This window comes from Oncorhynchus kisutch, linkage group LG17 (genome assembly GCF_002021735.2).
Source record: "Oncorhynchus kisutch isolate 150728-3 linkage group LG17, Okis_V2, whole genome shotgun sequence".
In the NCBI taxonomy this organism is placed as follows: domain Eukaryota; kingdom Metazoa; phylum Chordata; class Actinopteri; order Salmoniformes; family Salmonidae; genus Oncorhynchus; species Oncorhynchus kisutch.
The window spans coordinates 85,194,217-85,218,331 of record NC_034190.2 but is presented as its reverse complement, the minus strand read 5'-3'; the positions used below and the strand labels follow the sequence as shown (position 1 = coordinate 85,218,331).

Genomic DNA, 24,115 nt, shown 5'->3' with positions numbered 1-24,115 from the left:
CACACTGGTCAACACACTAGTCAACACACTGGTCAACACACAAGTCAACATACTGGTCAACACACTAGTCAACAAACTTGTCAACACACTAGTCAACATACTGGGCAACACACTAGTCAACACACTAGTCAACACACTGGTCAACACACAAGTCAACACACTGGTCAACACACTAGTCAACACACTAGTCAACACACTGGTCAACACACTAGTCAACACACAAGTCAACATACTGGTCAACACACTAGTCAACACACTAGTCAACATACTGGTCAACACACTAGTCAACACACTGGTCAACACACTAGTCAACACACTGGTCAACACACTGGTCAACACACAAGTCAACACACTGGTCAACACACTAGTCAACACACTAGTCAACACACTGGTCAACACACTAGTCAACACACAAGTCAACATACTGGTCAACACACTAGTCAACACACTAGTCAACATACTGGTCAACACACTAGTTGGTCAACACACTAGTCAACACACTGGTCAGTAGACACACAGGAATAAATCATGTCCTTAAGGTCTGGGAATTGATTCTATGTATTGCGATTCGATACAGCAATTTGAGAAATATGAGAGAAATAGTTTTGATCAGTCGTAGAAATAAAAGTGCGGAACACGTTTAAAAATAAGATGGAGAACAAGAGCTACAGGATAGAAAATATCTGAGTTTTGGCGCAGGCACAGCCAACTAGCGCTAGCTAATGCATTCTTGTGTGGGGTGAGCACACACTTATACACACACCCATATACACACACACATACACACACACACATACACACACACAAAGTGGAGCAGGGGCAGCATGGCCTTCATCATGGAGTTCAATACGATCTCCAGACCTTCAGAGCAAGATGTTTTACTCAAAGGCTACAACACACACACACCCCCACACACACACACACACACACACACACACACACACACACACACACACACACACACACACACACACACACACACACACACACACACACACACACACACACACACACACACAATTCAAAGAAGTACAAAGCAGTCATTTGTGAGTCAATGTTATTTTGATAATGAGAGATTGTAGTTGTTCAAACTTCTGTCATCACCTCCTGGTCCTCTCTACATGTGTCTGTCATCACCTCCTGGTCCTCTCTAGGTGTGTCTGTCACCAAATCAAATCAAATCAAATCAAATGTATTTATATAGCCCTTCGTACATCAGCTGATATCTCAAAGTGCTGTACAGAAACCCAGCCTAAAACCCCAAACAGCAAGCAATGCAGGTGTAGAAGCACCTGTCATCACCTCCTGGTCCTCTCTACATGTGTCTGTCATCACCTCCTGGTCCTCTCTACATGTGTCTGTCATCACCTCCTGGTCCTCTCTAGGTGTGTCTGTCATCACCTCCTGGTCCTCTCTACATGTGTCTGTCATCACTTCCGGGTCATCTCTACGTGTGTCTGTCGTCACCTCCTGGTCCTCTCTAGGTGTGTCTGTCATCACCTCCTGGTCCTCTCTACATGTGTCTGTCATCACCTCCTGGTCCTCTCTAGGTGTGTCTGTCATCACCTCCTGGTCCTCTCTACATGTGTCTGTCATCACTTCCGGGTCATCTCTACGTGTGTCTGTCGTCACCTCCTGGTCCTCTCTACATGTGTCTGTCATCACCTCCTGGTCCTCTCCACATGTGTCTGTCATCACTTCCTGGTCCTCTCTAGGTGTGTCTGTCATCACCTCCTGGTCCTCTCTACATGTGTCTGTCATCACCTCCTGGTCCTCTCTACATGTGTCTGTCATCACTTCCGGGTCATCTCTACATGTGTCTGTCGTCACCTCCTGGTCCTCTCTACATGTGTCTGTCATCACCTCCTGGTCCTCTCCACATGTGTCTGTCATCACCTCCTGGTCCTCTCTACATGTGTCTGTCATCACCTCCTGGTCCTCTCTACATGTGTCTGTCATCACCTCCTGGTCCTCTCTACATGTGTCTGTCACCACTTCCTGGTCCTCTCTACATGTGTCTGTCATCACCTCCTGGTCCTCTCCACATGTGTCTGTCATCACCTCCTGGTCCTCTCTACATGTGTCTGTCATCACCTCCTGGTCCTCTCCACATGTGTCTGACATCACCTCCTGGTCCTCTCTACATGTGTCTGTCATCACCTCCTGGTCCTCTCCACATGTGTCTGTCATCACCTCCTGGTCCTCTCTACATGTGTCTGTCATCACCTCCTGGTCCTCTCCACATGTGTCTGTCATCACCTCCTGGTCCTCTCCACATGTGTCTGTCATCACCTCCTGGTCCTCTCTACATGTGTCTGTCATCACCTCCTGGTCCTCTCTACATGTGTCTGTCATCACCTCCTGGTCCTCTCTACATGTGTCTGTCATCACTTCCTGGTCCTCTCTACATGTGTCTGTCATCACCTCCTGGTCCTCTCCACATGTGTCTGTCATCACCTCCTGGTCCTCTCTACATGTGTCTGTCGTCACCTCCTGGTCCTCTCTACATGTGTCTGTCATCACCTCCTGGTCCTCTCTACATGTGTCTGTCATCACTTCCTGGTCCTCTTTACGTGTCTGTCATCACCTCCTGGTCCTCTCTACATGTGTCTGTCATCACCTCCTGGTCCTCTCTACATGTGTCTGTCATCACTTCCTGGTCCTCTTTACGTGTCTGTCATCACCTCCTGGTCCTCTCTACATGTGTCTGTCATCACTTCCTGGTCCTCTTTACGTGTCTGTCATCACCTCCTGGTCCTCTCTACATGTGTCTGTCATCACCTCCTGTGTATGTGTGCGTGTGTCATAGCATGTGCGCGTCTGCATGTTTGCGTGCATGCGTGCGTGTCCATGTGTGTCGTAGAGCCTGGTCCCTCTAACTGTTTATATAGCATGGCATGGCCTTAGGAGCGCAACATGAGTCAAGTTCTTGTGTGGGAACGAACAACAGCCAAGTCTCTGGAGGCTTTAGTTAGCAGTCAACCATGGAGAACAGATCCAACCACGCTACACAGAACTATACAGTCTCCCTTCAGCTCCATACAACTACACAGAACTATACAGTCTTCTCTTCAACTACACAGAACTATACAGTCTTCTCTTCAACTACACAGAACTATACAGTCTTCTCTTCAGCTCCATACAACTACACAGAACTATACAGTCTCCCTTCAGCTCCATACAACTACACAGAACTATACAGTCTTCTCTTCAACTACACAGAACTATACAGTCTTCTCTTCAGCTCCATACAACCACACAGAACTATACAGTCTTCTCTTCAGCTCCATACAACCACACAGAACTATACAGTCTTCTCTTCAGCTCCATACAACTACACAGAACTATACAGTCTCCCTTCAGCTCCATACAACTACACAGAACTATACAGTCTTCTCTTCAACTACACAAAACTATACAGTCTTCTCTTCAGTTCCATACAACTACACAGAACTATACAGTCTTCTCTTCAACTACACAGAACTATACAGTCTCCCTTCAGCTCCATACAACTACACAGAACTATACAGTCTTCTCTTCAACTACACAGAACTATACAGTCTTCTCTTCAGCTCCATACAACCACACAGAACTATACAGTCTTCTCTTCAGTTACATACAACTACACAGAAGTGTACAGGCCTGTGCTGCCATTGTTGCCACAATGTGATGAATCACAGACACTATTCCAAAAGATTAGCTTCTTGGTTGGTGTACACAAACACTAATCTCGCTGAACAGAGAACTTAAAGTCTTTGGTGAAGTTCAAGATTCATACCTGTTAAGAGATCAAGAAAATGCTAGAACGAGGAGCTCCACAATCGCTCCCTAAATTTTATCAGCATATCGATTGCGCAACCAGGGGTGGAAAGACCCTGGATCATTGTTACTCTAACTTCCGCGACGCATATAAGGCCCTGCCCCGCCCCCCTTTCGGAAAAGCTGACCACGACTCCATTTTGTTGATCCCTGCCTACAGACAGAAACTAAAACAAGAAGCTCCCACGCTGAGGTCTGTCCAACGCTGGTCCGACCAAGCTGACTCCACACTCCAAGACTGCTTCCATCACGTGGACTGGGAGATGTTTCGTATTGCGTCAGCCAACAACATTGACGAATACGCTGATTCGGTGTGCGAGTTCATTAGAACGTGCGTTGAAGATGTCGTTCCCATAGCAACGATTAAAACATTCCCCAACCAGAAACCGTGGATTGATGGCAGCATTCGTGTGGAACTGAAGGCGCGAACCACTGCTTTTAATCAGGGCAAGGTGTCCGGTAACATGACTGAATACAAACAGCGCAGCTATTCCCTCCGCAAGGCTATCAAACAAGCTAAGCGCCAGTACAGAGACAAAGTAGAATCTCAATTCAACGGCTCAGACACAAGAGGCATGTGGCAGGGTCTACAGTCAATCACGGACTACAGGAAGAAACCCAGCCCAGTCACGGACCAGGATGTCTTGCTCCCAGGCAGACTAAACAACTTTTTTGCCCGCTTTGAGGACAATACAGTGCCACTGACACGGCCTGCAACGAAAACATGCGGTCTCTCCTTCACTGCAGCCGAAGTGAGTAAGACATTTAAACGTGTTAACCCTCGCAAGGCTGCAGGCCCAGACGGCATCCCCAGCCGCGCCCTCAGAGCATGCGCAGACCAGCTGGCCGGTGTGTTTACGGACATATTCAACCAATCCCTATACCAGTCTGCTGTTCCCACATGCTTCAAGAGGGCCACCATTGTTCCTGTTCCCAAGAAAGCTAAGGTAACTGAGCTAAACGACTACCGCCCCGTAGCACTCACATCCGTCATCATGAAGTGCTTTGAGAGACTAGTCAAGGACCATATCACCTCCACCCTACCTGACACCCTTGACCCACTCCAATTTGCTTACCGCCCAAATAGGTCCACAGACGATGCAATCTCAACCACACTGCACACTGCCCTAACCCATCTGGACAAGAGGAATACCTATGTGAGAATGCTGTTCATCGACTACAGCTCGGCATTCAACACCATAGTACCCTCCAAGCTCGTCATCAAGCTCGAGACCCTGGGTCTCGACCCCGCCCTGTGCAACTGGGTACTGGACTTCCTGACGGGCCGTCCCCAGGTGGTGAGGGTAGGCAACAACATCTCCTCCCCGCTGATCCTCAACACTGGGGCCCCACAAGGGTGCGTTCTGAGCCCTCTCCTGTACTCCCTGTTCACCCACGACTGCGTGGCCACGCACGCCTCCAACTCAATCATCAAGTTTGCGGACGACACAACAGTGGTAGGCTTGATTACCAACAACGACGAGACGGCCTACAGGGAGGAGGTGAGGGCCCTCGGAGTGTGGTGTCAGGAAAATAACCTCACACTCAACGTCAACAAAACTAAGGAGATGATTGTGGACTTCAGGAAACAGCAGAGGGAACACCCCCCCATCCACATCGATGGAACAGTAGTGGAGAGGGTAGCAAGTTCCTCGGCATACACATCACAGACAAACTGAATTGGTCCACTCACACAGACAGCATCGTGAGGAAGGCGCAGCAGCGCCTCTTCAACCTCAGGAGGCTGAAGAAATTCGGCTTGTCACCAAAAGCACTCACAAACTTCTACAGATGCACAATCGAGAGCATCCTGGCGGGCTGTATCACCGCCTGGTATGGCAACCTCAACCGTAAGGCTCTCCAGAGGGTAGTGAGGTCTGCACAACGCATCACCGGGGGCAAACTACCTGCCCTCCAGGACACCTACACCACCCGATGCTACAGGAAGGCCATAAAGATCATCAAGGACATCAACCACCCGAGCCACTGCCTGTTCACCCCGCTGTCATCCAGAAGGCGAGGTCAGTACAGGTGCATCAAAGCTGGGACCGAGAGACTGAAAAACAGCTTCTATCTCAAGGCCATCAGACTGTTAAACAGCCACCACTAACATTGAGTGGCTACTGCCAACACACTGTCAATGCCACTGACTCTACTCCAGCCACTTTAATCATGGGAATTGATGGGAAATTATGTAAATATATCACTAGCCACTTTAAACAATGCTACCTTATATAATGTTACTTACCCTACATTATTCATCTCATATGCATACGTAGATACTGTACTCTATATCATCGACTGCATCCTTATGTAATACATGTATCACTAGCCACTTTAACTATGCCACTTGGTTTACATACTCATCTCATATGTATATACTGTACTCGATATCATCTACTGTATCTTGCCTATGCTGCTCTGTACCATCACGCATTCATATATCCTTATGTACATATTCTTTATCCCCTTACACTGTGTATAAGACAGTAGTTTTTTGGGGAATTGTTAGTTAGATCACTTGTTCGTTATTACTGCATTGTTGGAACTAGAAGCACAAGCATTTCGCTACACTCGCATTAACATCTGCTAACCATGTGTATGTGACAAATAAATTTGATTTGATTTGATTTGATTTAAAAGTTAGGTGGCGAATGTTCCCTTCATCCGTACGAAAGGGCAGCACCTGCAAAATTGTGATTTATCCAAAACCCCCAAACACCAGAAGTAATGTTGCTCCTTAGACCACGTGTCCCATTCCATTCCCGACAGATTCTACAATACCAGTTTACGCAAATCTGTCCGTGAAAGATTACAACTACACAACCCTGCCTTTACACAAAACCAGTTCTCTTCTGCTTCTGCTATGTAATGGAATCACAAACACTGTAAAACATCTTCTTCTCCTGAAAGGATTTGTTCGTTGGAATAGTTTACACCTACAACACATGCATAGGTACAGACATGTACGTGCACGACCTCCCTCAGACGCACTCACTCACTCACACTCGCAAACACACAACCCACTCCCCCCTCTACTCACTAGGTACTCCTGAGACCAGCCGTAGGGGCCTCAGTACTCTGAAGGCTCGGAGAGCTTTGACGTCCAGACCTCCAGGCTTCCCTGGCACATGGTGGGTCGACGCAGCCTCCCCAGTGGCCTTATGGGTCATCGTCTCCAGGACGACACTGAACAGCCTGGAACACACATCATCAGCTGAGTTAGATGGCCTACAGTATAACACATCATCATCGCCATCATCATCATCATCATCATCACCACCATCATCACCTGAGTTAGATGGCCTACTGAGTAACAGATACTCTTCATCACCACCATCATCACCTGAGTTAGATGGCCTACTGAATAACACATACTCAACACCATTACCTAGGAAAAATTACAGCGCAGTAAAGTGGTGGTCAAGTATAGCCTGGTAGTCAAGTATAGCCTGGTAGTCAAGTATAGCCTGGTAGTCAAGTATAGCCTGGTAGTCAAGTATAGTCTGGTAGTCAAGTATAGTCTGGTAGTCAAGTATAGTCTGGTAGTCAAGTATAGCCTGGTAGTCAAGTATAGCCTGGTAGTTAAGTATAGTCTGGTAGTCAAGTATAGCCTGGTAGTCAAGTATAGTCTGGTAGTCAAGTATAGCCTGGTAGTCAAGTATAGCCTGGTAGTCAAGTATAGCCTGGTAGTCAAGTATAGTCTGGTAGTCAAGTATAGTCTGGTGGTTAAGTATAGTCTGGTAGTCAAGTATAGCCTGGTAGTTAAGTATAGTCTGGTAGTCAAGTATAGCCTGGTGGTCAAGTCAGCTTGTGCTTTAGCCAACACCTTGACATGACACACATCAAGACTGAGATCAGGAGGAGTTGTCTACCCCCAGACTGAGATCAGGAGGAGTTGTCTACCCCAGACTGAGATCAGGAGGAGTTGTCTACCCCAGACTGAGATCAGGAGGAGTTGTCTACCCCAGACTGAGATCAGGAGGAGTTGTCTACCCCAGACTGAGATCAGGAGGAGTTGTCTACCCCAGACTGAGATCAGGAGGAGTTGTCTACCCCAGACTGAGATCAGGAGGAGTTGTCTACCCCAGACTGAGATCAGGAGGAGTTGTCTACCCCAGACTGAGATCAGGAGGAGTTGTCTACCCAGACTGAATCAGGAGGAGTTGTCTACCCAGACTGAGATCAGGAGGAGTTGTCTACCCAGACTGAGATCAGGAGGAGTTGTCTACCCCAGACTGAGATAAGGAGGAGTTGTCTACCCAGACTGAGATAAGGAGGAGTTTGTCTACCCCAGACTGAGATCAGGAGGAGTTGTCTACCCCAGACTGAGATCAGGAGAGTTGTCCTACCCAGACTGAATCAGGAGGACTGTTACCAGACTGAGATCAGGAGGAGTTGTCTACCCCCAGACTGAGATCAGGAGGAGTTGTCTACCCAAGACTGAGATCAGGAGGAGTTGTCTACCCCAGACTGAGATCAGGAGGAGTTGTCCTACCCCAGACTGAGATCAGGAGGAGTTGTCTACCCCAGACTGAGATCAGGAGGAATTGTCTACCCCAGACTGAGATCAGGAGGGTTGTCTTACCCCAGACTGAGATCAGGAGGAGTTGTCTACCCCAGAACTGAGATCAGGAGGAGTTGTCTACCCCAGACTGAGATCAGGAGGAGCTGTCTACCCCAGACTGAGATCAGGAGGAGTTCCCCTGAGATCAGGGTTTGTCTACCCCAGACTGAGATCAGGAGGAGTTGTCTACCCCAGACCGAGATCAGGAGGAGTTGTCTACCCCAGACTGAGATCAGGAGGAGTTGGTCTACCCCAGACTGAGATCAGGAGGAGTTGTCTACCCCAGACTGAGATCAGGAGGAGTTGTCCTACCCCAGACTGAGATCAGGAGGGAGTTGTCTTACCCAGACTGAGATCAGGAGGAATTGTCTACCCCCGACTGGAGATCAGGAGGAATTGTCTACCCCAGGACTGAGATCAGGGAGTAGGATTTGTCTAACCCCAGACTGAGATCAAGGAGGAGTTGCTACCCCAGACTGAGATCAGGAGGATGTTGTTCTACCCCAGACTGAGATCAGGAGGGAGTTGCTACCCCAGACGGTAGATCAGGAGGAGTTTGTCTACCCCAGACTGAGATCAGGAGGAGTTGTCTACCCCAGACTGAGATCAGGAGGAGTTGTCTACCCCAGACCTGAGATCAGGAGGAGTGTCCTACCCCAGACTGAGATCAGGAGGAGTTGTCTACCCCAGAACTGAGATCAGGAGGAGTTGTCTACCCCAGACTGAGATCGGATGAGTTGTCTACCCCAGACTGAGATCAGAGGGAGCTGTCTACCCCAGACTGAGATCAGGAGGAGCTGTCTACCCCCGACTGAGATCAGAGAGTGGAGGCTGTCTACCCCAGACTGAGATCAGGAGGAGCTGTCTACCCCAGACTGAGATCAGGAGGAGTTGTCTACCCCAGAATGAGATCAGGAGGAGTTTTCTACCCAGACTGAGATCAGGAGGAGTTGTCTACCCCAGACTGAGATCAGAGGAGTTGTCTACCCCAGACTGAGATCAGGAGGAGTTGTCTACCCCAGACTGAGATCAGGAGGAGTTTGTACTACCCCAGACTGAGATCAGGAGGAGTCGTCTACCCCAGACTGAGATCAGGAGGAGTCGTCTACCCCAGACTGAGATCAGGAGGAGTCGTCTACCCCAGACTGAGATCAGGAGGAGTCGTCTACCCCAGACTGAGATCAGGAGGAGTCGTCTACCCCAGACTGAGATCAGGAGGAGTCGTCTACCCCAGACTGAGATCAGGAGGAGTCGTCTACCCCAGACTGAGATCAGGAGGAGTTGTCTACCCCAGACTGAGATCAGGAGGAGTTGTCTACCCCAGACTGAGATCAGGAGGAGTTGTCTACCCCAGACTGAGATCAGGAGGAGTTGTCTACCCCAGACTGAGATCAGGAGGAGTTGTCTACCCCAGACTGAGATCAGGAGGAGTTGTCTACCCCAGACTGAGATCAGGAGGAGTTGTCTACCCCAGACTGAGATCAGGAGGAGTTGTCTACCCCAGACTGAGATCAGGAGGAGTTGTCTACCCCAGACTGAGATCAGGAGGAGTTGTCTACCCCAGACTGAGATCAGGAGGAGTTTGTCTTACCCCAGACTGAGTCAGGAGGAGTGTCTACCCCAGACTGAGATCAGGAGGAGTTGTCCACCCCAGACTGAGATCAGGAGGAGCTGTCTACCCCAGACTGAGATCAGGAGGAGTTGTCTACCCCAGATGAGATCAGGAGGAGTTGTCTACCCCAGAGCTGAGATCAGGAGGAGGCTTGTCTACCCCAGACTGAGATCAGGAGGAGTGTCTACCCCAGGACTGAGATCAGGAGGAGTTGTCTACCCAGACTGAGATCAGGAGGAGTTGTCTAACCCAGACTGGAGATCAGGAGGAGTTGTCTACCCCAGACTGAGATAGGAGGAGTTGTCTACCCCCTACTGAGATCTAGGAGATTGTCTTACCCAAGACGAGATCAGGAGAGTTGTCTACCCCAGACTGAGATCAGGAGGAGTTGTCTACCCCAGACTGAGATCAGAGGAGTTGTCTACCCCAGACTGAGATCAGGAGGAGTTGTCTACCCCAGACTGAGATCAGGAGGAGTTGTCTACCCCAGACTGAGATCAGGAGGAGTTGTCTACCCCAGACTGAGATCAGGAGGAGTTGTCTACCCCAGACTGAGATCAGGAGGAGTTGTCTACCCCAGACTGAGATCAGGAGGAGTTGTCTACCCCAGACTGAGATCAGGAGGAGTTGTCTACCCCAGACTGAGATCAGGAGGAGTTGTCTACCCCAGACTGAGATCAGGAGGAGTTGTCTACCCCAGACTGAGATCAGGAGGAGTTGTCTACCCCAGACTGAGATCAGGAGGAGTTGTCTACCCCAGACTGAGATCAGGAGGAGTTGTCTACCCCAGACTGAGATCAGGAGGAGTTGTCTACCCCAGACTGAGATCAGGAGGAGTTGTCTACCCCAGACTGAGATCAGGAGGAGTTGTCTACCCCAGACTGAGATCAGGAGGAGTTGTCTACCCCAGACTGAGATCAGGAGGAGTTGTCTACCCCAGACTGAGATCAGGAGGAGTTGTCTACCCCAGACTGAGATCAGGAGGAGTTGTCTACCCCAGACTGAGATCAGGAGGAGTTGTCTACCCCAGACTGAGATCAGGAGGAGTTGTCTACCCCAGACTGAGATCAGGAGGAGTTGTCTACCCCAGACTGAGATCAGGAGGAGTTGTCTACCCCAGACTGAGATCAGGAGGAGTTGTCTACCCCAGACTGAGATCAGGAGGAGTTGTCTACCCCAGACTGAGATCAGGAGGAGTTGTCTACCCCAGACTGAGATCAGGAGGAGTTGTCTACCCCAGACTGAGATCAGGAGGAGTTGTCTACCCCAGACTGAGATCAGGAGGAGTTGTCTACCCCAGACTGAGATCAGGAGGAGTTGTCTACCCCAGACTGAGATCAGGAGGAGTTGTCTACCCCAGACTGAGATCAGGAGGAGTTGTCTACCCCAGACTGAGATCAGGAGGAGTTGTCTACCCCAGACTGAGATCAGGAGGAGTTGTCTACCCCAGACTGAGATCAGGAGGAGTTGTCTACCCCAGACTGAGATCAGGAGGAGTTGTCTACCCCAGACTGAGATCAGGAGGAGTTGTCTACCCCAGACTGAGATCAGGAGGAGTTGTCTACCCCAGACTGAGATCAGGAGGAGTTGTCTACCCCAGACTGAGATCAGGAGGAGTTGTCTACCCCAGACTGAGATCAGGAGGAGTTGTCTACCCCAGACTGAGATCAGGAGGAGTTGTCTACCCCAGACTGAGATCAGGAGGAGTTGTCTACCCCAGACTGAGATCAGGAGGAGTTGTCTACCCCAGACTGAGATCAGGAGGAGTTGTCTACCCCAGACTGAGATCAGGAGGAGTTGTCTACCCCAGACTGAGATCAGGAGGAGTTGTCTACCCCAGACTGAGATCAGGAGGAGTTGTCTACCCCAGACTGAGATCAGGAGGAGTTGTCTACCCCAGACTGAGATCAGGAGGAGTTGTCTACCCCAGACTGAGATCAGGAGGAGTTGTCTACCCCAGACTGAGATCAGGAGGAGTTGTCTACCCCAGACTGAGATCAGGAGGAGTTGTCTACCCCAGACTGAGATCAGGAGGAGTTGTCTACCCCAGACTGAGATCAGGAGGAGTTGTCTACCCCAGACTGAGATCAGGAGGAGTTGTCTACCCCAGACTGAGATCAGGAGGAGTTGTCTACCCCAGACTGAGATCAGGAGGAGTTGTCTACCCCAGACTGAGATCAGGAGGAGTCGTCTACCCCAGACTGAGATCAGGAGGAGTCGTCTACCCCAGACTGAGATCAGGAGGAGTTGTCTACCCCAGACTGAGATCAGGAGGAGTTGTCTACCCCAGACTGAGATCAGGAGGAGTTGTCTACCCCAGACTGAGATCAGGAGGAGTTGTCTACCCCAGACTGAGATCAGGAGGAGTTGTCTACCCCAGACTGAGATCAGGAGGAGTTGTCTACCCCAGACTGAGATCAGGAGGAGTTGTCTACCCCAGACTGAGATCAGGAGGAGTTGTCTACCCCAGACTGAGATCAGGAGGAGTTGTCTACCCCAGACTGAGATCAGGAGGAGTTGTCTACCCCAGACTGAGATCAGGAGGAGTTGTCTACCCCAGACTGAGATCAGGAGGAGTTGTCTACCCCAGACTGAGATCAGGAGGAGTTGTCTACCCCAGACTGAGATCAGGAGGAGTTGTCTACCCCAGACTGAGATCAGGAGGAGTTGTCTACCCCAGACTGAGATCAGGAGGAGTTGTCTACCCCAGACTGAGATCAGGAGGAGTTGTCTACCCCAGACTGAGATCAGGAGGAGTTGTCTACCCCAGACTGAGATCAGGAGGAGTTGTCTACCCCAGACTGAGATCAGGAGGAGTTGTCTACCCCAGACTGAGATCAGGAGGAGTTGTCTACCCCAGACTGAGATCAGGAGGAGTTGTCTACCCCAGACTGAGATCAGGAGGAGTTGTCTACCCCAGACTGAGATCAGGAGGAGTTGTCTACCCCAGACTGAGATCAGGAGGAGTTGTCTTACCCCAGACTGAGATCAGGAGGAGTTGTCTACCCCAGACTGAGATCAGGAGGAGTTGTCTACCCCAGACTGAGATCAGGAGGAGTTTGTCTACCCCAGACTGAGATCAGGAGGAGTTGTCTACCCCAGACTGAGATCAGGAGGAGTTGTCTACCCCAGACTGAGATCAGGAGGAGTTGTCTACCCCAGACTGAGATCAGGAGGAGTTGTCTACCCCAGACTGAGATCAGGAGGAGTTGTCTACCCCAGACTGAGATCAGGAGGCAGTTGTCTACCCCAGACTGAGATCAGGAGGAGTTGTCTACCCCAGACTGAGATCAGGAGGAGTTGTCTACCCCAGACTGAGATCAGGAGGAGTTGTCTACCCCAGACTGAGATCAGGAGGAGGTTGTCTACCCCAGACTCGAATCAGGAGGAGTTGTCTACCCCAGACTGAGATCAGGAGGAGTTGTCTACCCCAGACTGAGATCAGGAGGATGTCTACCCCAGACTGAGATCAGGAGGAGTTGTCTACCCAGACTGAGATCAGGAGGAGTTGTCTACCCCAGACTGAGATCAGGAGGAGTTGTCTACCCCAGACTGAGATCAGGAGGAGTTGTCTACCCCAGACTGAGATCAGGAGGAGTTGTCTACCCCAGACTGAGATCAGGAGGAGTTGTCTACCCCAGACTGAGATCAGGAGGAGCTGTCTACCCCAGACTGAGATCAGGAGGAGTTGTCTACCCCAGACTGAGATCAGGAGGAGCTGTCTACCCCAGACTGAGATCAGGAGGAGTTGTCTACCCCAGACTGAGATCAGGAGGAGTTGTCTACCCCAGACTGAGATCAGGAGGAGTTGTCTACCCCAGACTGAGATCAGGAGGAGTTGTCTACCCCAGACTGAGATCAGGAGGAGTTGTCTACCCCAGACTGAGATCAGGAGGAGTTGTCTACCCCAGACTGAGATCAGGAGGAGTTGTCTACCCCAGACTGAGATCAGGAGGAGTTGTCTACCCCAGACTGAGATCAGGAGGAGTTGTCTACCCCAGACTGAGATCAGGAGGAGTTGTCTACCCCAGACTGAGATCAGGAGGAGTTGTCTACCCCAGACTGAGATCAGGAGGAGTTGTCTACCCCAGACTGAGATCAGGAGGAGTTGTCTACCCCAGACTGAGATCAGGAGGAGTTGTCTACCCCAGACTGAGATCAGGAGGAGTTGTCTACCCCAGACTGAGATCAGGAGGAGTTGTCTACCCCAGACTGAGATCAGGAGGAGTTGTCTACCCCAGACTGAGATCAGGAGGAGTTGTCTACCCCAGACTGAGATCAGGAGGAGTTGTCTACCCAGACTGAGATCAGGAGGAGTTGTCTACCCCAGACTGAGATCAGGAGTGATGTTGTCTACCCCAGGACTGAAGATCAGGGAGTTGTCTACCCCAGACTGAGATCAGGAGGAGTTGTCTACCCCAGACTGAGATCAGGAGGAGTTGTCTACCCCAGACTGAGATCAGGAGGAGTTGTCTACCCCCAGACTGAGATCAGGAGGAGTTGTCTACCCCAGGACTGAGATCAGGAGGAGTTGTCTACCCCAGACTGAGATCAGGAGGAGTTGTCTACCCCAGACTGAGATCAGGAGGATTGTCTACCCCAGAGAGATAAGGAGGAGCTGTCTACCCCGACTGAGATCAGGAGGAGCTGTCTACCCCAGACTGAGATCAGGAGGAGCTGTCTACCCCAGACTGAGATCAGGAGGAGCTGTCTACCCCAGACTGAGATCAGGAGGAGCTTGTCTTACCCCAGACTGAGATCGGAGGAGTTGTCTACCCCAGACTGAGCTCAGGAGGAGTTGTCTACCCCAGATGAGATCAGGAGGAGTTGTCTACCCCAGACTGAGATCAGGAGGAGTGTCTATACCCCAGACTGAGATCAGGAGAGTCGTCTACCCCAGACTGAGATCAGGAGGAGTCGTCTACCCCAGACTGAGATCAGGAGGAGTCGTCTACCCCAGACTGAGATCAGGAGGAGTCTTCTACCCAGACTGAGATCAGGAGGAGTCGTCTACCCCAGACTGAGATCAGGAGGAGTCGTCTACCCCAGACTGAGATCAGGAGGAGTCGTCTACCCCAGACTGAGATCAGGAGGAGTCGTCTACCCCAGACTGAGATCAGGAGGAGTCGTCTACCCCAGACTGAGATCAGGAGGAGTTGTCTACCCCCAGACTGAGATCAGGAGGAGTTGTCTACCCAGAGAGTAGAGGAGTTGTCTACCCCAGACTGAGATCAGGAGGAGTTGTCTACCCAGACTGAGATCAGGAGGAGTTGTCTACCCCAGACTGAGATCAGGAGGAGTTGTCTACCCCAGACTGAGATCAGGAGGAGTTGTCTACCCCAGACTGAGATCAGGAGGAGTTGTCTACCCCAGACTGAGATCAGGAGGAGTTGTCTACCCCAGACTGAGATAAGGAGGAGTTGTCTACCCCAGACTGAGATAAGGAGGAGTTGTCTACCCCAGACTGAGATCAGGAGGAGTTGTCTACCCCAGACTGAGATCAGGAGGAGTGTCTACCCCAGACTGAGATCAGGAGGAGCTTGTCTACCCCAGACTGAGATCAGGAGGAGTTGTCTACCCCAGACTGAGATCAGGAGGAGTTGTCTACCCAAGACTGAGATCAGGAGGAGTTGTCTACCCCAGACTGAGATCAGGAGGAGTTGTCTACCCCAGACTGAGATCAGGAGGAGTTGTCTACCCCAGACTGAGATCAGGAGGAATTGTCTACCCCAGACTGAGATCAGGAGGAGTTGTCTACCCCAGACTGAGATCAGGAGGAGTTGTCTACCCCAGACTGAGATCAGGAGGAGTTGTCTACCCCAGACTGAGATCAGGAGGAGCTGTCTACCCCAGACTGAGATCAGGAGGAGTTGTCTACCCCCGACTGAGATCAGGAGGAGTTTGTCTACCCAGACTGAGATCAGGAGGAGTTGTCTACCCCAGACTGAGATCAGGAGGAGTTGTCTACCCCAGACTGAGATCAGGAGGAGTTGTCTACCCAGACTGAGATCAGGAGGAGTTGTCTACCCCAGACTGAGATCGGAGGAGTTGTCTACCCCAGACTGAGATCAGGAGGAATTGTCTACCCCAGACTGAGATCAGGAGGAGTTGTCTACCCCAGACTGAGATCAGGAGGAGTTGTCTACCCCAGACTGAGATCAGGAGGAGTTGTCTACCCCAGACTGAGATCAGGAGGAGTTGTCTACCCCAGACTGAGATCAGGAGGAGTTGTCTACCCCAGACTGAGATCAGGAGGAGTTGTCTACCCCAGACTGAGATCAGGAGGAGTTGTCTACCCCAGACTGAGATCAGGAGGAGTTGTCTACCCCAGACTGAGATCAGGAGGAGTTGTCTACCCCAGACTGAGATCAGGAGGAGTTGTCTACCCCAGACTGAGATCAGGAGGAAGCTGTCTACCCCAGACTGAGATCAGGAGGAGCTGTCTACCCCAGACTGAGATCAGGAGGAGCTGTCTACCCCAGACTGAGATCAGGAGGAGCTGTCTACCCCAGACTGAGATCAGGAGGAGTTGTCTACCCCAGACTGAGATCAGGAGGAGTTGTCTACCCCAGACTGAGATCAGGAGGAGTTGTCTACCCCAGACTGAGATCAGGAGGAGTTGTCTACCCCAGACTGAGATCAGGAGGAGTTGTCTACCCCAGACTGAGATCAGGAGGAGTTGTCTACCCCAGACTGAGATCAGGAGGAGTCGTCTACCCCAGACTGAGATCAGGAGGAGTCGTCTACCCAGACTGAGATCAGGAGGAGTCGTCTACCCCAGACTGAGATCAGGAGGAGTCGTCTACCCAGACTGAGATCAGGAGGAGTCGTCTACCCCAGACTGAGATCAGGAGGAGTCGTCTACCCCAGACTGAGATCAGGAGGAGTCGTCTACCCCAGACTGAGATCAGGAGGAGTTACCAGGATCAGGGAGTGTCTACCCCAGACTGAGATCAGGAGGAGTTGTCTACCCCAGACTGAGATCAGGAGGAGTTGTCTACCCCAGACTGAGATCAGGAGGAGTTGTCTACCCCAGACTGAGATCAGGAGGAGTTGTCTACCCCAGACTGAGATCAGGAGGAGTTGTCTACCCCAGACTGAGATCAGGAGGAGTTGTCTACCCCAGACTGAGATCAGGAGGAGTTGTCTACCCCAGACTGAGATCAGGAGGAGTTGTCTACCCCAGACTGAGATCAGGAGGAGTTGTCTACCCCAGACTGAGATCAGGAGGAGTTGTCTACCCCAGACTGAGATCAGGAGGAGTTGTCTACCCCAGACTGAGATCAGGATAGCCTGCTTCATAGGGCCGTATTGTACAATGGTATTTTTATTTGTTATTGCTTTGTTGTTGTGCCCTATAGTGTTTTTGCAATTGCAGACTGATTCCCATCAACATGTATCCACTAAGGAGCTTTAAGCCCACTGATAGACAAAGAGAGAGAGAGGAGAAGAGATAGTGAGAGAGCAAGAGAGAGAAAAAGAGAGAGAGAGAGAGAGAGAGGAGAGAGAGAGAGAGAGAGAGAGAGAGAGAGAGAGAGAGAAAGAGAAAGAGGGAGGAGAAGAGATAGTGAGAGAGCGAGAGAGAGAGAGAGAGAGAGAGAGTGAGAGAGAGAGAGAGAGAGAAAGAGAGAGAGAGAGCGAGAGAGAGGGAGGAGAGGAAAAGCCAGGGAGTCTGGGTCAGATATTAGAGACAAACAGGGACAGGGGAGGGAGAAAGAGAGGCAGTGAGATGGGAGAGAAAGAAGAAAGGGAGGGGAAAGGGAAACTGAGATGGAGAGGAGGGAGAGGAGAGAGAGAGAAAGGGAGGGGGATGGGTTTGTGTACCAGAGACTGCCCGATCATTCTAGATCCAGATTAACCATAAGCAGGAGAGAGAGCAAAGGGAAGAGATGGAGGAGATGAGGAGGAGGAGGAGAGGAGGAGAGATGGAGGGCTGGAGGAGAAATGGAGGGATGGAGGAGAGGAGCAGAGATGGAGGGCTGGAGGAGGAGGAGGGGGTTGGAGGAGAGGAGGAGAGATGGAGGGTTGGAGGAGAGGAGGGGGGGTTGGAGGAGAGGAGGAGAGATGGAGGCTGGAGGAGAGGAGGAGAGATGGAGGGCTGGAGGAGAGGAGGAGAAATGGAGGGATAGAGGAGAGGAGCAGAGATGGAGGGATGAAGGAGAGGAGCAGAGATGGAGGAGAGGAGCAGAGATGGAGGAGAGGAGGAGAGATGGAGGAGAGGAGGAGAGGAACAGAGATGGAGGGATGGAGAAGAGGAGCAGAGATGGAGAGATGGAGAAGAGGAGCAAAGATGGAGGGATGAAGGAGAGGAGCAGAGATGGAGGGATGGAGAAGAGGAGCAGAGATGGAGGGATGAAGGAGAGGAGCAGAGATGGAGGGATGAAGGAGAGGAGCAGAGATGGAGGAGGAGGAGCAGAGATGGAGGAGAGGAGGTGGGATGGAGGAGAGGAGGAGAGGAACAGAGATGGAGGGATGGAGAAGAGGAGCAGAGATGGAGAGATGGAGAAGAGGAGCAAAGATGGAGGGATGAAGGAGAGGAGCAGAGATGGAGGAGAGGAGCAGAGATGGAGGAGAGGAGGAGAGGAGCAGAGATGGAGGAGAGGAGCAGAGATGGAGGAGAGGAGGAGAGGAGCAGAGATGGAGGAGAGGAGGAGAGGAGCAGAGATGGAGGAGAGGAGGAGAGGAGCAGAGATGGAGGAGAGGAGCAGAGATGGAGGAGAGATACGTGGGGAAGTCAACCTGATGATATTCTATATCATAATGATAGAGGGAATAGTGAGAAGAGATGAAGTTAATAAATAAACAAGGAACAGTTGAGACCGAGAAGAGAGATGGAGGAGAGATTGAGGAGAGAGATGGAGGAGAGATGGAGGAGAGAGATGGAGGAGAAAGATGGAGGAGAGAGATGGAGGAGAGATTGAGGAGAGAGATGGAAGAGAGATGGAGGAGAGTTGGAGGAGAAAGATGGAGGAGAAAGAGGGAGGAGAGAGATGGAAGAGAGATGGAGGAGAGAGATGGAGGAGAGATGGAGGAGAGAGATGGAGGAGACATGGAGGAGAGAGATGGAGGAGAGATTGAGGAGAGAGATGGAGGAGAGATGGAGGAGAGAGATGGAGGAGAGATTGAGGAGAGAGATGGAGGAGAGATGGAGGAGAGAGATGGAGGAGAGATGGAGGAGAGATGGAGGAGAGAGATTGAGGAGAGAGATGGAGGAGAGATAGAACATGGTAAAAATGAAAAAGGGGAGAAGACAACCTTAAGAGGTAGTGGCCGATTCTAACAATAGGAGTTGGAGCAGGTAAAATGACCATTCTGTTTTACCCGACGATGACAATGACAAAGTCCAGCAGGTTCCATCCGTTGCGAATGTAGGAGCTGGGGTGCATCACTAAGCCGTAAGCCAAGATCTTCAGGAAGGTCTCGATGGTGAAGATAATCAGAAACACATATTCCACTTGTTCCTGGAGAAAGAAGAGACAAAAAAACAAAGAAACAATATCAGACGTTACATCTGTGAATTCAACCTTTCCACCAGGCAGGAACAACATACTTTTTTTTTTTTTTTTAAGTACGATGAGAGTGTATGCTAAATTACGCAAATGTAAAAAGTGAAAGGAACAGTCTATGAGAGGGGCTTTGTGAGAGATCTGGCTGAAAGGAACAGTCTATGAGAGGGGCTTTGTGAGAGATCTGGCTGAAAGGACCAGTCTATGAGAGGGGCTTTGTGAGAGATCTGGCTGAAAGGACCAGTCTATGAGAGGGGCTTTGTGAGAGATCTGGCTGAAAGGAACAGTCTATGAGAGGGGGTTTGTGAGAGATCTGGCTCAAAAGGACCAGTCTATGAGAGGGGCTTTGTGAGAGATCTGGCTGAAAGGAACAGTCTATGAGAGGGGCTTTGTGAGAGATCTGGCTGAAAGGACCAGTCTATGAGAGGGGGTTTGTGAGAGATCTGGCTCAAAAGGACCAGTCTATGAGAGGGGCTTTGTGAGAGATCTGGCTGAAAGGACCAGTCTATGAGAGGGGCTTTGTGAGAGATCTGGCTGAAAGGACCAGTCTATGAGAGGGGCTTTGTGAGAGAGCGTGTGAGGTAGTTTCTACATCTTTTTACTGAATATTATTCAACAGTAGACAGTACAGTTAGTCTTGAGCCAACCCAGAGAGAGGACTGTAGAATGTGTTTGCTCGTAGAGGAGAGGACTGTAGAATATGTTTGGTAGTAGAGGAGAGGACTGTAGAATGTGTTTGGTAGTAGAGGAGAGGACTGTAGAATGTGTTTGTTTGGTAGTAGAGGAGAGGACTGTAGAATATGTTTGCTCGTAGACAAAGGAGTTAGTGAGCCTTTCACAGGATTACCAGTCTGCCATTATCCCTCTCTCTGTCTCTCCGTAACTCTTTGTCTGGATGGATTGGCACACACACTACCCAGACCTGAGACACACACACACACACGGGATACATACACACACACAGAGACACTACCTCAAACATGCACACACACACACACACACACACACACACACACACACACACACACACACACACACACACACACACACACACACACACACACACACACACACACACACACACACACACACACGTGTCCCTACTTCATATACAATCACCCTATTGACTCTTCTAGATTGAAACAGGGCCTTCAGACCCCTTGACTCTTTCCACATTTTGTAACGTTACAGCCTTATTCTAAAATGCATTAAATAAAAACATTTCCTCAGCCATCTACACACGATACCCCGATAAGGACAAAGCGAAAACAGTTTTTAGAAATGTTTGCAAATGTATTAAAGATTAAAAACAATAATACCCTATTTAAGTATTCAGACCCTTCGCTATGAGATTTAAAATTGATCTCAGGTGCTTCCTGTTTTCATTGATCATCCTTGAGATGTTTCTACAACTTGATTGGAGTCCACCTGTGGTAAATTCAATTGATTGATATGATTTGGAAAGGCACACACCTGTCTATGTAAGGTTCCACAGTTGACAGGTGCATGTCAGAGCAATAACCAAGCCATCAGGTCGAAGGTATTGTCCGTAGAGCTCCGAGACAGGATTGTATCAAGGCAATAGATCTGGGGAAGGGTACCAAAACATGCCTGCAGCATTGAAGGTCCCTAAGAACACAGTGGCCTCCATCATTCTTAAATGGAAGAAGTTTGGAACCAACAAGACCGAGAGATATTTGGGTGATACAACCTTCCCAGATCTGCAGATTTTGCGGTGAAGAGGCAGAGTCATTAGATCATGTATTTTGGTACTGTCCATATGTAGCTTGTTTTTTGGTCACACGTCCGTGAATGGCGGAAGAATTGCAACATTTACCTGGAGCTAACCTTGCAGGTAGCACTACCAGGTGATCTGAAAAGTCATAGTCTTGTATTATAATCTCTACCCGGCACAGCCAGAAGAGGACTGGCCACCCCACATAGCCTGGTTCCTCTCTAGGTTTCTTCCTAGGTATTGGCCTTTCTAGGGAGTTTTTCCTAGCCACCGTGCTTCTACACCTGCACTGCTTGCTGTTTGGGGTTTTAGGCTGGGTTTCTGTACAGCACTTTGAGATATCAGCTGATGTACGAAGGGCTTTATAAATACATTTGATTTAATAATAATATACTAATACTTTTAGCAACAAACAAAACAAGTTTATTCTGGGAATAGAAAGGTTCAGAACGTTTATGAAACAGTTCAAACATAACGACTGTAACGACTTTCTTCCTGGGAAGGAGAGGCTGACCAAAACGCAGCGTGGTTATAGTTCATGTTATTTTAATAAGGTAACTCAAACATGAACAGAATACAAAACAATAAATGTGAACACCGAAACAGTCCTAACTGGAGCAGAAAACACAAAGACAGGAAACAACCACCCACACAAAACAGGCTACCTAAATATGGTTCCCAATCAGAGACAATGACTAACATCTGCTTGAGAACGATATCAGGCCAAACATAGAAATAGACACACTAGACACACAACATAGAATGCCCACCCGGCTCACGCCCTGACCAACACTAAAACAAGGAAAACACACAAGAACTAAGGTCAGAACGTGACAATGGAAATAGAAGTAGAAATCCAACATGGATGGTGTTGTGGGAAAGATGGGTTGAACGGAGCTGAAGATTAATAACAACTAGATGACTCAGAATACTAACAACTAGATGACTCAGAATACTAACAACTAGATGACTCAGAATACTAACAACTAGATGACTCAGAATACTAACAACTAGATGACTCAGAATACTAACAACTAGATGACTCAGAATACTAACAACTAGATGACTCAGAATACTAACAACTAGATGACTCAGAATACTAACAACTAGATGACTCAGAATACTAACAACTAGATGACTCAGAATACTAACAACTAGATGACTCAGAATACTAACAACTAATAACAACTAGATGACTCAGAATACTAACAACTAGATGACTCAGAATACTAACAACTAGATGACTCAGAATACTAACAACTAGATGACTCAGAATACTAGCAACTAATAACAACTAGATGACTCAGAATACTAACAACTAGATGACTCAGAATACTAACAACTAGATGACTCAGAATACTAACAACTAGATGACTCAGAATACTAACAACTAGATGACTCAGAATACTAACAACTAGATGACTCAGAATACTAACAACTAATAACAACTAGATGACTCAGAATACTAACAACTAGATGACTCAGAATACTAACAACTAGATGACTCAGAATACTAACAACTAGATGACTCAGAATACTAACAACTAGATGACTCAGAATACTAACAACTAGATGACTCAGAATACTAACAACTAGATGACTCAGAATACTAACAACTAGATGACTCAGAATACTAACAACTAGATGACTCAGAATACTAACAACTAGATGACTCAGAATACTAACAACTAGATGACTCAGAATACTAACAACTAATAACAACTAGATGACTCAGAATACTAACAACTAGATGACTCAGAATACTAACAACTAGATGACTCAGAATACTAACAACTAGATGACTCAGAATACTAACAACTAATAACAACTAGATGACTCAGAATACTAACAACTAGATGACTCAGAATACTAACAACTAGATGACTCAGAATACTAACAACTAGTTGACTCAGAATACTAACAACTAGATGACTCAGAATACTAACAACTAGATGACTCAGAATACTAACAACTAGATGACTCAGAATACTAACAACTAGATGACTCAGAATACTAACAACTAGATGACTCAGAATACTAACAACTAGATGACTCAGAATACTAACAACTAGATGACTCAGAATACTAACAACTAGATGACTCAGAATACTAACAACTAATAACAACTAGATGACTCAGAATACGAACAACTAGATGACTCAGAATACTAACAACTAGATGACTCAGAATACTAACAACTAGATGACTCAGAATACTAACAACTAGATGACTCAGAATACTAACAACTAGATGACTCAGAATACTAACAACTAATAACAACTAGATGACTCAGAATACTAACAACTAGATGACTCAGAATACTAACAACTAGATGACTCAGAATACTAACAACTAGATGACTCAGAATAATAACAACTAGATGACTCAGAATACTAACAACTAGATGACTCAGAATACTAACAACTAGATGACTCAGAATACTAACAACTAGATGACTTAGAATACTAACAACTAATAACAACTAGATGACTCAGAATACTAACAACTAGATGACTCAGAATACTAACAACTAGATGACTCAGAATACTAACAACTAATAACAACTAGATGACTCCGAATACTAACAACTAATAACAACTAGATGACTCCGAATACTAACAACTAATAACAACTAGATGACTCAGAATACTAACAACTAGATGACTCATGTAAAACGTTACCGTGTCGGTAAAACGTATATAGGTATAGAACGTTTAGTGAAAGAAATAGATGGTTGAGATTAGAGGAAGGACAGGAGGAAAAACAAAACAAAATATATAACTATTAAAATAGACTGTAATGTCTGTAAAATGTATATCGTTTGCATAAGCAGGAAGTAGAAGCCTAAGTGTTGTTGTTCATTGGTTTACTCCGAT

At 48.5% G+C, this 24,115-nt stretch overlaps 1 protein-coding gene across 1 annotated transcript in view; it reads right to left on the bottom strand.

Moving 5' to 3' along the window:
• The window catches only part of LOC109885052 (voltage-dependent L-type calcium channel subunit alpha-1F-like), a 147,989-nt gene that overhangs the window by 84,539 nt on the left and 39,335 nt on the right, over nucleotides 1–24,115 (bottom strand). Inside the window, 2 exon segments of the mRNA XM_031793359.1 lie at nucleotides 6,863–7,017; nucleotides 19,320–19,459. Coding sequence (XP_031649219.1) covers nucleotides 6,863–7,017; nucleotides 19,320–19,459 — 295 coding nt within the window.